Below are 14678 nucleotides of genomic sequence, written 5' to 3' on the forward strand. Positions count from 1 at the left end.
CATACCATACCTTAAAGATGGATATGTTAAGCTTAGATCTAACACACCTACAACACAAGCACCTCCCTCCCATCTGCTCCAGCAAGGCCCTGTCTCCTCCCTGGTGGCAGGGTCCTCCTGGTGCCTGGAACTCTCCCGGGCCACTCATGATATCTCCTATCACAGAGCTGATGAATTTGTTGTCACTAAGTTATTAATAACTGGTAGTTGCGATTGCATTCAGTGTGAGGTATGTGCATTTTGAAAGAGAGAAAAAAAACCCTTATCCTAAAGGTATAAATCTCTAAAGGGAGATTTCAGCTACTATGATCCAGGAGAGCAGAGGAGATACACACACACACACGAGATACACACACCCTTCCAGTCCCATCACATAAGTAGAAGCGCCCCATTTACACCAAGTGAGCCCTGGGCAGTGGAGCGAACCCATGCCTTGCAGGGGCTCCGACTCCAGGAAACACTGTCCAGCAGGAGGAAACTGCTTACTCACACATCACAGGGGATGAGCTTGACATGGCTGGACACAAGGTTCTTTGGTAACGCAGAACAATCAAACCGCTCATTCTGGACACCAGAACGTACAAAGAACAAAAATGCCTGACTCCGCAAAAGACGCTGTCTGAGACATGTCTCCTGTCACAGCCACCTGCCTTTTCATTAGGATTCTGGGTTCTGTCTCATTAAACAGAAGAGTTGATTCAGTTGGGTCCATCTAATTATTCTTATTAAAATATGTAACCATAATATTTTAATTGTAAATTAAAGTTGCATGCATGAATGAATCTGAATTCATTTTAATTTTACAATGGCCCAATGCCAAGGCCATTTTTATGGAGAAGATCCATCAGCTTGGATACCTCTCTCCTGGGAATTCAAACCCATGTGCAAATGGAACATGTTTAACTAACAAGAGAGACTCCCACTCCCTGTTTCTCTCTAGATTTATTATAGTAATAAAGCTATTTTAACAAGAGAGACTGCATTTGGTTCCACATCCCCCAACCCACCCTACCTCAAATCTTTAAAAAAAAATTTACCAAACGTCTAGGCTGGCACTACCAGTTAGGTAGAACAGAGATGTCACTCCTGGGCTATTCGAATCTTGAACCAGGATGGTAAATAGCTCTCAATTCATGTGCCAACCCCATGATTAATTAGTACTGTCTGCTGTGGGCGCGCGAGCTTACACACACACCGCCCCCTTGGTCTAGATTCTAGAACAATCAGTGCTACTGCATTCAGCCCTTCCATTTGCAGATACGTGGGACCTGAATTATTTTCCATGAAACAATATGTAAAGCCTCAGCCACAACCTCCTCCCTTCTAACTGGCAATGAGAACAGGGAGCTGCTGGGGTAGGCAGGGAGATAAAAATGCCTTTCACAATGGAAGCTTTAAAAAAGCCTCTTCTGGACTTCCACGCTGAGGCTCGAGGGTGAAAGGGAGTTCGTGAGGCTGGCGGAAGAAAGATTATTCCAGGCAGCAGGGAAAAACCTTCGTGAAAGCCCAGGGGCCCAGAGTGTGGAGCAGTCAAGACTCAGAAATAAGTTCCGAAATGAAGAGTGGGAAGTGCGCTGGGGTGGGCGAGGGGCAGAAGGTGAGCCTGGGAAGGGAAGCAGGGCCGGAGCATAAAGGGCCTCAGAACCTCATAGAGGAGCTTTGACCTTGTTCTAACAGCAGCGCATTAGAAGCCAGGTCACTGTGGCCACGTGCAGTAAATGGACTGTTACATGGTAAACAGCATATCGCAGTACATCCAGAATCTAGCCTCGCGGGGTCGTTTCTTGCTGAGAGGCTAAAGTAAATTTCTGAATATTATACCTCTTTCTGCCTACAGTATCTTTTTCCTTTTCAGCTGAAGGACTCTCCAGTTTAAATTTTATTATGTAGTTACTTATAATAAAGGACTTCTGCAAGGTCAATAAAATGCTTTCTTTATGTAATTGGTTAAAATGTGTCTCGTTTTTATTCATTGAAATGAGTTCATAATAAAAATCAAGTGATTAAACCAGTCCAGAAAAAAAAAAAAAACTTCTAATTGGAAGAAAGTCTTTGTGGCTTGCATTGGTAGCTTTCGCTCAAGAGAATGGCTGTTAAAATGTGCCTTTGGAGCAGTGCTGGAGCTCGGCAGGAGGCCGCTCCCGTGGCCCTGCCCCGTGTCGGGCCTTGCAGGTGTGCAGTGAAGAATTCCCCTCACCAATGGGAGGGCCGGCCTCTGCCCCGGCTCCTGGGACGTGCCATGTAGGCCCGGGCAAGGTCCTGCCTGAAAGGAGCATCTTTGTTTGCCTGGGCTTTGGCCCCCAGACAGTCTAACAATGTGAATATGACGGGAGCTCAGAGCCATACTGTGTCAGCTGTGTCCTCGAAAGGGGCTGGAAACCGAAGGTGTTGACTTGACCCCAGGAGGAGTGGAGACTAAAGGTCAGCCTCGTTCTACACACTGAGCCCCAAGAAAAACTCTGGGCACCAGGACTTGGTGAGCTCCCTTGTGCCCATTGTCACACACAGGTACTGGGAAGGTGACTCCGTAAGGAGAGGACAACCAGAAGCTCTGCATCTGGACCCCTCCCCACCTCTGCCCTAGGTGTCTCTTCTTTCGACTGGTTCTAACTGGTATCCTTTCCCTGTAAAAAAAAATGTCACTGTGACTATAATAGCTCTCAGTGAGTTCCATGAGTCTTTCTCATGAACTATCAACCTGAGGGTGTTTGGGGAACCCTGGAACTTATAATGGTATCAGAAGTGAGTGCAGTCAAGTGGGGATTTTCACATTTGCACACTTCACAGAGAAGGTACTTCCTGAAGCCAGCAGCTGGGTCCCAGCCTTGCTTAACAGGGGACAGGGAAAAAGTACTGGGTCTTGGTATTGTGTGGGGTTACCTCTAGAGGGAGGGCAGGGAATAGGGGGACTGACAGGAACGGGAACAAGGAACCTTCTGGGGTGCTAAAATATACCTTGATCCAAGTGGCGGTTACACAGGTATAAACATATGAAAAATCCACTGAGCTATACACATAAAATCAGGGCATTTTATGCATTTTACTGTACAAATGTTATATCCAAGTTTTAAAAGTTAAAAAAATAAGCAACAAAAATGCTGCCTTTGGAAATGGGGGAGGCCATCCTGAAATTACAGGACTACCGAGGAGAACCTGAACCCAGAGGCAGGGCTCACGTGCAATGTAGCAAAGGGGTTTGCGGAAGGATTCTCTGAAATGGATTGGTTTTTTGTTGCTGTTTTACTGATTTAAGAGAGTGAGAGAGAGAGAAACATCAATTCGTTGTTCCACTTACTGATGCATTCATTGGTTGCTTCTTGTATGTGCTCCAACCAGGGATTGAACCTGCAGCCTTGGCATATTGGGACAACACTCTAACCAACTGAGCTAATGGCCAAGGCTGAAATGGATTGTTTAGTGCTTTAAATTTGGACAAGGTGAACTAAAGACCATGTGGTTGTGTGACTGTTGTATGTACATGTGTGTGTCCGTGTCTGTGTGCACACACATGCTCCCTAAAAGGGCCCATCCCGTGTATGACTGTTCAGTTTCATTGGGCTCACCTAGTGATGACATGTGTGGTACAGCAGGAAGCAGGGCAGGACAAACGGGTACTTGTGAGGGACGGCCACTCAGAAAGGGTTGGTGTGATGGTGGTCCTACCCTCCTCCCAGTCAGACGGAAGCTCAGGAAGCTGGGATTGGAGGCCTGAGAGGTCGGGCTGGGTTTGGAAAGGGAGCTCCCCTGCTTATGTGACACCAAGGTAAGAGATCCAGAAGGTGACAAGCGGGGCAGACGGTCGCCCTGGGTAGTTACCAGCAGTACGGGAAGTCCAGGATGAGGCAAATGAGTAGAAAACCAAGAAAGCAGGCTAGAAGGAAACTGTTGCAAGCAAAGGATGGGGGCAGAGTCTGGGAGAATTCTGAGTCATGGAAAAGATACTTGTATGAGCGGTGTGGGGGAGTGAGCTCAGAAACAGCTCAGTCATTGGAACCAAACATGAGGGCCAAGGACGTGGCAGAGCTGTGAGTGGGGCAGTGGGTGTTGTGTTCACTCTCAGCCTTCCTCTCGGGAGCCCTAAGAATCCTGACCTCCACCACAGGCTTACCTAACCTGCAGTGAGGCAAAATGCAGGGTTATTTACGTTTGGATTTGGGATGACATACCTCTTTCTGTTGTTCTGGAAGCATCTTCCACACAGGACAAGATCAATCTGAAAAATAAGACACCAGCCCTCGGTGACATGAAACCTGAAGCAGATAAACCTCTCGTGACTTCCCACCCAAATCCCCCAAGAGAGCCTGGCCACCCACAGTCTCTGGCAAGTGGATTGAGCACCGGCCTGTGAACCAAAGTGTCACCAGTTCAATTCCTAGTCAGGGCACATGCCTGGGTTGCCGGCTGGATCCCCCATTCAGGGCATGCAAGAAGCAACCACAAATTGATGCTTCTCTCCCTCTCTGTCTCCCTCCCTTCCTCTCTAAAATAAATAAACAAAATCTTTAAAAAAATAAAATAATAAACTACTCTGGTGTTCAGATAACAGATGGTGTGGCCCCAAGGGGGACAAAAGTTCTTAGAAATCCACACCAAAGAATATTCCTATAGAAAAGTGAGCAAAAGTTATCAATAAGCAAAGGTCACCAAACTCATCAAACAAAAATAGTAAAGGTCAAACTCAACAACCAAAAAAAGAAACAACCTGATGTTTAAATGGGCAAAGGACTTGAACAAACATTTCTCCAAAGATAATATATGTGGCCAAAAATTATATGAATAGATACTCAATATCACTAATCATTAGAGGAACACAAATCAAATCCACAAGGAGTTGTCACCTCGCACTCGTTAGGATAGCTTCTATTAAAACAAAAACAAAAACAGAGAATATGGAGAAATTGGACTGGTGGGAATGTAAAATGGTGCAGCTACTGTGGAAAAGTATGGAGGTTCCCCCAAAAATTAAAAATAGAATTACCATATGACCCACTAATCCCACTTCTGGGTAGATATCCAAAAGAATTAGAATTAGGATCTCAAAGAGACATTAAGCACACCCCTGTTCACAGCAGTGTTATTCATAACAGCCAAGAGGTGGAAGCAACCCAAGTGTCCACAGACAAATGAAGGACTAAGCAAAATGTGGTACATATATATGCCTGGCTGCCGTGGCTCAGTGGATTGAGCGTTGGCCTGCGAGCGAAGTGTCGCTCATTCGATTCCCAGTCAGGGCACATGACTAGGTTGCACGTCGGGTCCCCAGTTGGGGCCACGAGTGAGAGGTAACCGCACAGTGATGTTTCTCTCCCTCTCTTTCTCCTTTCCCCTCTCTCTACAAATAAGTGAATAAATAAGCAAACAAACAAATAATTTTTTTAATGTGGTACATATATATAATGGAATATTATTTAGCCTTTAAGAGGAAGGAAATGCGGATATATTCTACAACATGGATGAACCATGAGGATATTACGCTAAGTGAAATAAGCCAGACGAAATAGACCAATACTTTGTGATTCTGCTTATATGAGGTTTCTAAAGTAATTAAATCATAGAAACAAAAAGTAGAATGGTGGCTGCCAGGGGCTAATGGGGAGGGGGAAGAGGAGAATTCCTACTTAATGGTACAGAGTTTCAGTTTGACAAATAAAAAAGATCTGCAAATTTGTAATACTTAAATCTTATGAAACTGTACACTTAAAATAGGAAAGATGATAAATTTTATTTCTTACCACAATTAAAAATAAAGTTTTTGAAAAAAGGTCAGTAATCTATTTTAGATATTTAACCTTCTTATAGACAGAAGTGCAAATCAAACAAGATACTGTGCAAGGATCACATGAAATGGGACTAAGTGCTGGTGGTAGGAATGTGAGCTCTTTCAGTATTTTTCAAAGACAATTTGGCCATATGTTTTAAAAAAAAGCATTTTTTAAAATTTTTGACTGACTCAATTACTCCACACTGGGAACTCAACCTAAAAAATCAGTCAGGCATATGCAAAAGTTATTTATTTATTTTTATGTTGTTGTTCAATTACATCGTCCCCAAAATTTTTTAATCAAATAAAATGGAAACCCAAATGTCCATAAGTAGTAAATTAGAAAAAAATGGATTATAGTAGAGCTGCATAATAGAACACCTTGTAGCAAACTATTACAGAAGAATATTAAATGATAGGAACCGTTCAAAAAGTGGTTTTTTAAGTATGTTTTTATCTCTTACTTATTTAAGAACTGGAGCCTACATAGAACAAGTTAATAGTAGTCATTTCTGAGTGGTGGGATTCTGATTGGTGTTTACGTCCTCCTTTTCTAATTGTTCCAAAAGTTTACAATACATTTGTTATTTTTAAAGTCAGGAAGCCATATACTCTTTATATGAAAATAAAACTTGAAATACTCAAGTACTTTTATTATTCTTTCTTCCAAACAAGCACACAGCTAAGTTAATTTCACTTTTTGTGTTTGTTTCATTTCCTCTTACAATATTGAACAATTTTCCTATTTAATATTTAAAAAAAGGAAATCACTGACTTCTTACCTTCATCGCATAAGGAAATACCATCAGCAGTTATTTTTAAATTCAAAATTGAATTTCGTGCCCATTTTTCCTGGACCAGCTCTCAGTACTACCTGGGTCCTCGGCACCACATTGGCTGGGTCTCCGGTGGGCCTGAGCAGAGGGGGCCTGGCCCTCCCAAATATCTAAGGGGAAGGCTCTTGGCCAGGGTCCTGCAGAAAAGGCAGCTCTACAGTTAGCCCGGCTTTGTATCACCGTCCCCAGACACAGATAACAGCATCGGTGATGGGCACTGAACTGCAGGCAAGCCAGTCCACCGGTCAGTCAGGTGCCTAAGGCGTGCCCCGCACAGAAAGAAGGAAGGGGGAAGTGCTCGCCTCGGCAGCACGTACACTAAAATTGAAACGATACCGAGAAGATTAGCATGGCCCCTGCACAAGGATGACACGCAAATTCGTGAAGCGTTCCATGTTTTTAGCAGCGCTGTTTACAGTAGCCAAGTGCTGGAAACAGCCTAAGTGCCCATCTGTAGGTGAGTGGATCAAAAAACTGTGGTACATTTACACAATGGAATACTATGTAGCAGAAAGAAAGAAGGAACTCCTGCCATTTGCGACAACATGGTTGGAACTAGAGAGAATTATTCTTAGTGAAATAAGCCAGGCAAAGAAAGACAAATGCCATACGATATCACGTGATACAGGAGACTAAGGAACAACATAAACAAATGAACAAACTTGAACAAGGAACAGAATAACAGTTATCAGGGGGGAGGGGAGAAGGAGAAAAGGGGGATAAGTAAGGGAAGGGTTTAGTCAAAGAACATGTATAAATGACTCATGGACATGGACAACGGGGTGGGGATTGACTGTGGGAGAAAGAAGGAAGGGGGGGAGGGCGCACCTGCTGCCTCCTGGGGTTTGGACAAGGAAACACCGTGAGACTTGGCAGTCCCTGGAACCTGAGCCTAGGAAATGATGTAAGAGAAACCGGACTGATGATGATGTCACTACTGGCATTCTGAAGGAATCTGAGCTTTTACTTAAACAGAAGCCATGATGTAGGTAAAAGATCTCGTGAGATGTTAAAGAAACTGACCCCCAGAAAAGCTGAATTGGGAGCCGGCTTCACCTGCCATCTGCAGGGTTGCCTGAGCCGCTGCCACTGCCCAGAGTTCTCAGTTTTCCAGTGGCTTAAGGGTCTGATAGCTCCTGGGTTCCCCTGCACAGTGTCCTTACGATAAGCACCCCTTTACTTGAGGACACTTGAGGGAGATCCCAATGTATGCAATCAAAAGAACTCAACCAAAAAGAAAAAAGAGAAAGAAGAAAACTACACCAAAACATAGAACCTGGTCTGAGGCGGGCAGCCATGTATCTCAGGGGCCAGCGGAATGTGCAGAACAATCTGCCATCCAGGCCCAGGTGGTTCTTCCTCAGTCTGGGCTCAGAACTTTCAAAACGCAGACCAAAATGGGAAAACAAACAGAGAGCTGAAATTCAGTTAAATTTGGAAAGACAATAAAATTACCATTTCTGTTTTCCCAGCATTTATCACACATACAAAAAAATACTGAAGAGGTTTAGGATTCTAAGAAAATACTGGTTCATAGCACATAAAACAATGAAACTTGCTAATCTCTACAACATAATCTCTACAATGAGTTCCAGTTATGGCCATGAATATGACTGTTAGGCCAAATTTAAGGTTTAAAATCCAGGAACAGGAAAAATATATACTATAGTATTCCAACCTCACGACTTTTTTGGTGGCATTTAGAAAAAGTGCTACCTTAGACTTATAGATGTTCTGGACACATAGGCTGAACTTGACCTCCACCTCCCTTCAGACACACACTAAGGAGAGCCATGAGCAGGGGACAAAACATGGCAGAATAAACAGAATGAGGAAATAAGCCATAAAAAGCAGATGTGGGTGAAAGGAGTAACCACTAGACCAGCCAGCAGGTAATACTGAACTTCCTCACTTGAGACATCCTCTCTCCTCAGCAAAACCCTAACCTCCCAAATCAAAATCTAAAAATAGTTTCCCAAATGGTCTCCTACCTTTTTTATGCTACTAAAGTTCTCCAGAAGAGTGGCTCATCTGGGCTACTCATTTTCCTCTTTTAGAAAAGCACGTAACTCTCAGAAGTTAGGGGAGGGGTATTACTAATTTAAATATTAATGTGAATTAATCAAAATGCATTCCTATTAATCTAGAGCTATCTGCCTTCAACTGCTCACTCCCCTCCCCCAAGCCCACCACCATGTGGAGTTTTGATTAGAATGGGAGAAAGGGAAAACCACTGATACTTGGATGTATGGAGTTCTCGGCAGGCTGATGTATCCCTCAGTGCCCTGTCACAGGGTCATGGAAGACCTGGGAACACAGCTGCTGGAGTGGAGAACAGCAGAAAATGCCCTGCTCTTCTTTCCTGCCAATAATTGTAGATGGTTTTTCAGCTCTGTTCACTCTACCTGTTCACCTGATAAGAAGACTTCGCAGAATTACTACCATGACTTCCCATCAAAATACTACCTGAAGGACGGCATGAAAAGAATATCTAGAATTAAATTTAACAAAAGAAGGGCAAAACATATACTCTGGTAACTATAAAACATTATGGAAAGAAATCAAAGCTCTAAATAAATGGAAAAATATCCCATGTTCATGGATCAGAAGACTTAACTCTGGTGTGACGGCAACTCTCCCCAAAATGATCTACAGACTCAGTGCAATCTCCATCAGAATTGCAGCTAGCTTCTTTTTACAAACTGACAAGCCGATTCTAAAATTTGTATCTTTCTGCAAGCAACCCAAAATAGCCAAAACAATCCTGAAAAAGGAGAACAAAGTAGGATTCCCACTTCTTGATTTCAAAACTTACTACAAAGCAACAGACTCAAGACAGTGTACAACTGCCACAGGAAACACACAGACCAATAGAACAGAACTGAGAGCCCAGAAATAAGCTCATACCTCTATGGCTAACCGATTTTCAACAAGGATGCTAAACCACTCAATGGGAAAAGATCAGTCATTTCAATAAATGGTGCAGGGACAAGTAGATAGCCACATGCAAAAGAATGAAGTTGGAACCCTACCTTATACCATATACGAAAATTAACTCAAAATGGATCAAACACCTAAACGTAAGAACAAAAACTGTGAAACCTTTAGAAGAAAACAGAAGTAAATCTTCATGACCTTGTATTCAGCAAACTATTCTTAGACATAATACCAAAAGCATAGGCAACTAATGAAAAATAGATAAATTAGACTTCATGAAAATTAAAAGTTTTCGTGTTTCAAAGAACACCATCAAGAATGTGAAAAGGGCCCTGGCTGGTGTGGCTCAGTGGATTGAGTGCTGACCTGAGAACCAAAGGGTCATTGGTTTAGTTCTCGGTCTGGGCACAAGCTTGGATTGTGGGCCTGGTCCCCAGCTGGGGGCGTGTGAGAGGCAACCATACATTGATGTTTCTCTCCACCTTTTTCTCTCCCTTCCCCTCTCTCTGAGAATAAATGAATAAAATCTTTTTTAAAAAGAATGTGAAAAGGTAATGCACAGAAGGGAGAAGATAACTGCAAATCATATATCTGATAAGAAACTTGTATCTAGAATATATAAAAAACTCTTACAACTCAATAATAAAAAAACATAAGGACCTAATGTATAACATGGTAACTATAGTTAATAATACTATATTATAAAATTGAAATTTTCTAAGCAAGTAGAACTTAAATGTTCTCACCAAAAACAAACGAAAGGCAAAAAGTGAGGTAATGGGTGTGTTAATTTCACAATGTATACATATATCAAATCATCACACAGTACAGTTTGTCAATTATACCTCAATCAAGCTATAGAGATAGTAATAATAATAATTCAAAAATGGGTAGAGGACCCTGAATAAACATTTCTCCAAGAAAGAGTTACAAATGGCACATGAAAAGATGTTCAACATCATTAGTCATCAGAGGAAAGCAAATCAAAACCATAGTGAGATGCCATTTCACACTCACTAGGCAGGCTAGAACCAAAAGGTCAGATAACAGTAAGTGTTAGCAAGAATGTAGAGAAACTGGGACCTGCCTACACTGCAGGTGGAAATATAAAATGGTGCAGCCACTTAAAAAAAACAGTCTGGCAGCTTCTCAAACAATTAAACAGACTTATCATTTGACCCTGCAGTTCCACTCCTAGGTATACACCCAAGAGAAATAAAAACATGTGTCCACACAGAAACTAGTATATAAATATCAGTATTATTCATAATAGCCAAAAGGTGGAAATAACCTAAATGTCCATCAGTGAATGAATGGATAAACAAAATGTGAGAGATTCATACAGTGGAATATTATTTGACAATAAAAAGAAATGAAGTACTGATACATGATACAACTTAGTCCATATATTATAGAAACTCCATTCACATGACAGTCCAGAACAGGAAACTCTATATAAAGACCAAATAGATTGCTTAGGGCTTGGGTGGGGTAGGGAGAGAGGTAAAAGTTAAGGGTCTAGCAGAATGGTAGCCAAAGGGCCATGAAATGAGGTAATGAAAATATCCTAAAATCGACTGTGGTGGTGGTCGCACATATCTGTGAATATACTAAACACTTTAATTGGGTAAATTGTACAGTATGTGGATCTCTCAATAACAGTGTTTTGTTTTTTTTTTTAAAGTACTACCTGATACCCTGAACCTGACCTGGTTCATTCGTGGCCCTAGTGTCTCTCATCCTGCGAACCACAATGTCCACCAAGCCACGCTGAAGGCCCTCCGGCACCATCTGTCCCGTCCCCTGGGGCTCTCCCATCCCCGGCGCTCTCGGACCCAGCCTTCCTCTGGCATCTCCTTTTCCAACCCTTCCATCCACCACGCCTTGGGAACGCTCAGCCTAGAGCCAGCGAAGGCCCCACATCCGAACCCACCTCCGCAGCACCATCTAACTGGGCCCTGGCTTCTCCCCCCGCCCTCCCCTGTCACCCTCCCAGGTCGAAGCTGCTCATTTCATCAGCAGTCTCATTTCTCGGGACTGGGAGAAAACCAATTTTCCTTGTCGCGATTATGTCCGGACAACAACCTACCAAGAAGTACCTAGAACCTAGGAATGTGACCAGCTCCCTCCTCCTCACTTTCTGGCCTGACCTCCTTCTCTCCAGGTTCCTGTTCCTCATTCCTGCATTTTTAGGGACTTCACAGAGAGACAGAGTTAGAGATAGAGAGAGGGGGCAGGGGGTTTCTTCCCCACATTTCCCTGATTCCTCCATTCCCTGGTCTTGCCTTATAGCCTTTCCCCTTCATTCCGGTGACCTAACCCCTTTATTGATCAGCAGTGTGTTTACCACAATCCCAACCAAGAATTGTCTTTTGAAATATAAGCTCCAAGTCTCCTGTAAAAACCCACCCTTCCTTATTTCACTTCCTCATTCTCGGCCAATTTCTTCCTCCACTTGAATGAAAAGCCACCAGAACTTTGATCCTACCCTCTCTGTTCTCCCTCTGGACTTCACTTTCTCGTGCCATTCAAATACTTCCCCTGCAAGGACAGTACTCGCCCTCCAGCACCCTGATTTTCTGCTTCCACTGAGACGCCAGCGGCTTCTCTCTGTGGATGCCCACGCAGAGCCCCGCACAACCTCTGTGTCTCCCATCTTCTCTCGTGCCCTGCCCACGGCCGAAGAAAACTCGGTCATTTCTTTGACAGGCTCCCTCACCAGGTTACGGTGAGTTCCAGCCCCAGTGAGCCCCTCCAGGGTTCAGGAGGCCCTCCGCCCACCCAGGCAGCTTCAGAGCTTGAGCTGCAGCCTCCCGCCTCCTCCCCGATCTGCTCCCCTTCTGCCATCTGTGAACTGTATCTCCTACTTCATCGAGACAGTAAGAGCGGGTGTACACTCTTCATCTTGGTTCTCTGCCCTCCTGAAACCTACGCATAGATTCACCCGCTTCCCTCAGTCGCAAAGGAGAGCATCAAACTCCCCCGTCTTCATGGTCTCCCCCACCTGCTCCACTTTTCCCACCTCATTAATAACTCCAACGTCTTCCTTTTCACTAGGCCACTCCTCCTTCCTCAACAAGCAAGTTCTCATCCCATTGTATATCAGCAACCCTGGCTAATTCATTCAACCTGTAAAGACCAGGCACTGCTGCAGGTGCCAGGGATCGGGCGGGAAATGAGCAAGACAACCAGGACCCTGATCTCACATCACAGCGAGGGGGAGAGTGAAAGTAAACATGTAAGTTAATAAACGGACAAGATAATGAACAAGCTTAATGAAGAAAATAAGACAGAATGATGTAATCAAGAGTGACTACGGGGACTTTGTGGGGACTACTTCACATTCAGGTCGTTTAGGGAAGGATTCTCTGAGGAGGTGACATTGGAGCAGAAACCTGAAAGGCAAGAGGGAGAGACAACACTGTCTTGGGAAAGGGCACTCCGATGGCAAAGCCCCACGGTGACGGCACACTTGGAATATCCGGGAAGCAAGAGGAGTCCCTGGGGCTGGAGTGTGGGGCACGGGGGAGACAGGCTTGGAGAAGGAGGCAGGGAGAATATGGAAGCCACCGGAGCATTTTCGGCAGGTGAGTGACATAGCCTGACATGTTTTATCAGGCTCCCTCTGACATCCAGGTGGGGAGGAGTTCCCAAGTGAAGGCTGGGAGACCTGATGGGAAGCTGCTGACATTGTACAGGCCGGAGGTGAGCGAGGCTCAGACACAGCTGTAGCCACAGAGACGTGTGTTAGGGGAAGTGCTATGTCATTGGTGCTTATCCAACTGAAAGGAGAAAGTGGTGTCACACCGTTGTAGGAGAGAGGGGCCATCACATCCATTCAAGAAGGATTCTGGATTCTGTGAAACACGTAGTCCGGGAAGGAGCTCAGGGCCTGCAGGTGACATGCTGAGGCCCACAATGGGGAAGAGGCCGTTCTTCCCCCGACTTCTGCGCTGACCCCCAAGGGCTGGCCTTGAATTGCACAGACAGTGAGTGGCATGTTCTTGGTGGAGCACATGGGCGGTTTCAGTGGTTCCTCAGCAGAAGTCACAGACTCACTGTCACCTTCCGCTTTAAAAGGTCAGGTCCCCAGTGCGCCATTGGCAGCCCTCTTCTCTTCAGCTGTATACTCATTCTCTGAATGGGCCGTCATCCCCAAATCACATGCAAAGAGGTCCAGTGTCAGGACTGTCTCTGAGTCCAGCCTGGCCACCTCTTTGTGAACCTCCGCATCCAGACCTCCTACAGGTACTTCGAACTGTGCCCAATCCAGGCTGGCCCTCACTTCTTTTCCACAGCCTGTCCAATTCTACCACCTCCTGTGTTATCCGTTTTAATTCATGCTGTCAACATCCACACGGTGACTCCAGTGGGAATCCCAGAAACTGCCTCTGATTCCTTCCAATCCTTTAGTCTCCAAGTCCAGTGGGTCAGCAAGCCCTGCCAATCCTCTCTCTAAATGTCTCCTAAGTCCGTTCCCTTCTCCCAGCCTCCAATGTCAATGGACTAGTTCAGGCCCTTGCCATTTCTCTCAGGGACCCTAACTGGAATAATAGTAGATTCCCAGCACCCAACACTCTTAGCAGGTGCTCAGCAAATGGTTTTTGAATGAATAAGAGAGAAAAAGTGCATGCATGAACAAAATAATTGTGTGAACAAATGAGTGAGGAAATCAATGAATAAATAAACAAATAACTGCTCGCTGTGTAGAAACAAAGAAAACTAAGGAATATACAGTGTAGTGGAGGGAATGCAACCAAGCAGGTACAAGGCATCAGGTGAGAAAGAGATGCCATGTGGGGGAGGGGCATGGAAACTAGCACCTGTTGCATGACCTCCGCTTGTCAAGTATTAAACCAGGCACTTCACACATAGTTCACACATGACCCACCCAGCAACCACGTGATATGCTGCACTCCAGGTGAGGAAGTTGACATGCAAAGGGGTTAAATAAGCATCCAAGTTCCCCCAGCTCCTAAGTAGCAGGGCTCATATTCAAACCCAGGTCTGCAGGCCCCAAATCCCATGTTGGTTAATGGACACAGGCTTACAGGACAGGCCAGACTTTAAAAGATAATAATAATAACCAACACAGAGAGCGTGTCTGACAAACTGTCACTCGTCTAAGAACCCTGCATATATCC

General features: G+C 44.5%; 1 protein-coding gene and 1 non-coding gene across 3 annotated transcripts in view; one reads left to right on the forward strand and one right to left on the reverse strand.

Moving 5' to 3' along the window:
- Nucleotides 1–14678, reverse strand: part of SNX10 (sorting nexin 10) — a 55950-nt gene that overhangs the window by 21792 nt on the left and 19480 nt on the right. For both annotated transcript variants that reach the window (XM_090287797.1, XM_090287798.1), the window contains exon 2: nucleotides 4167–4213. In XM_090287797.1, the coding sequence (XP_090143923.1) occupies nucleotides 4167–4190 (24 nt within the window). In that variant the 5' untranslated portion in view covers nucleotides 4191–4213. The remainder of the gene's footprint in view (nucleotides 1–4166; nucleotides 4214–14678) is intronic.
- Nucleotides 6892–6998, forward strand: LOC150001305 (U6 spliceosomal RNA). The gene has a single exon (XR_016513251.1). It is a non-coding gene; the product is annotated as a U6 spliceosomal RNA (small nuclear RNA).

Source organism: Furipterus horrens, unplaced genomic scaffold, assembly GCF_987537825.1.
Source record: "Furipterus horrens unplaced genomic scaffold, mFurHor1.1.pri manual_scaffold_9, whole genome shotgun sequence".
NCBI classification, from domain to species: Eukaryota; Metazoa; Chordata; class Mammalia; order Chiroptera; family Furipteridae; genus Furipterus; species Furipterus horrens.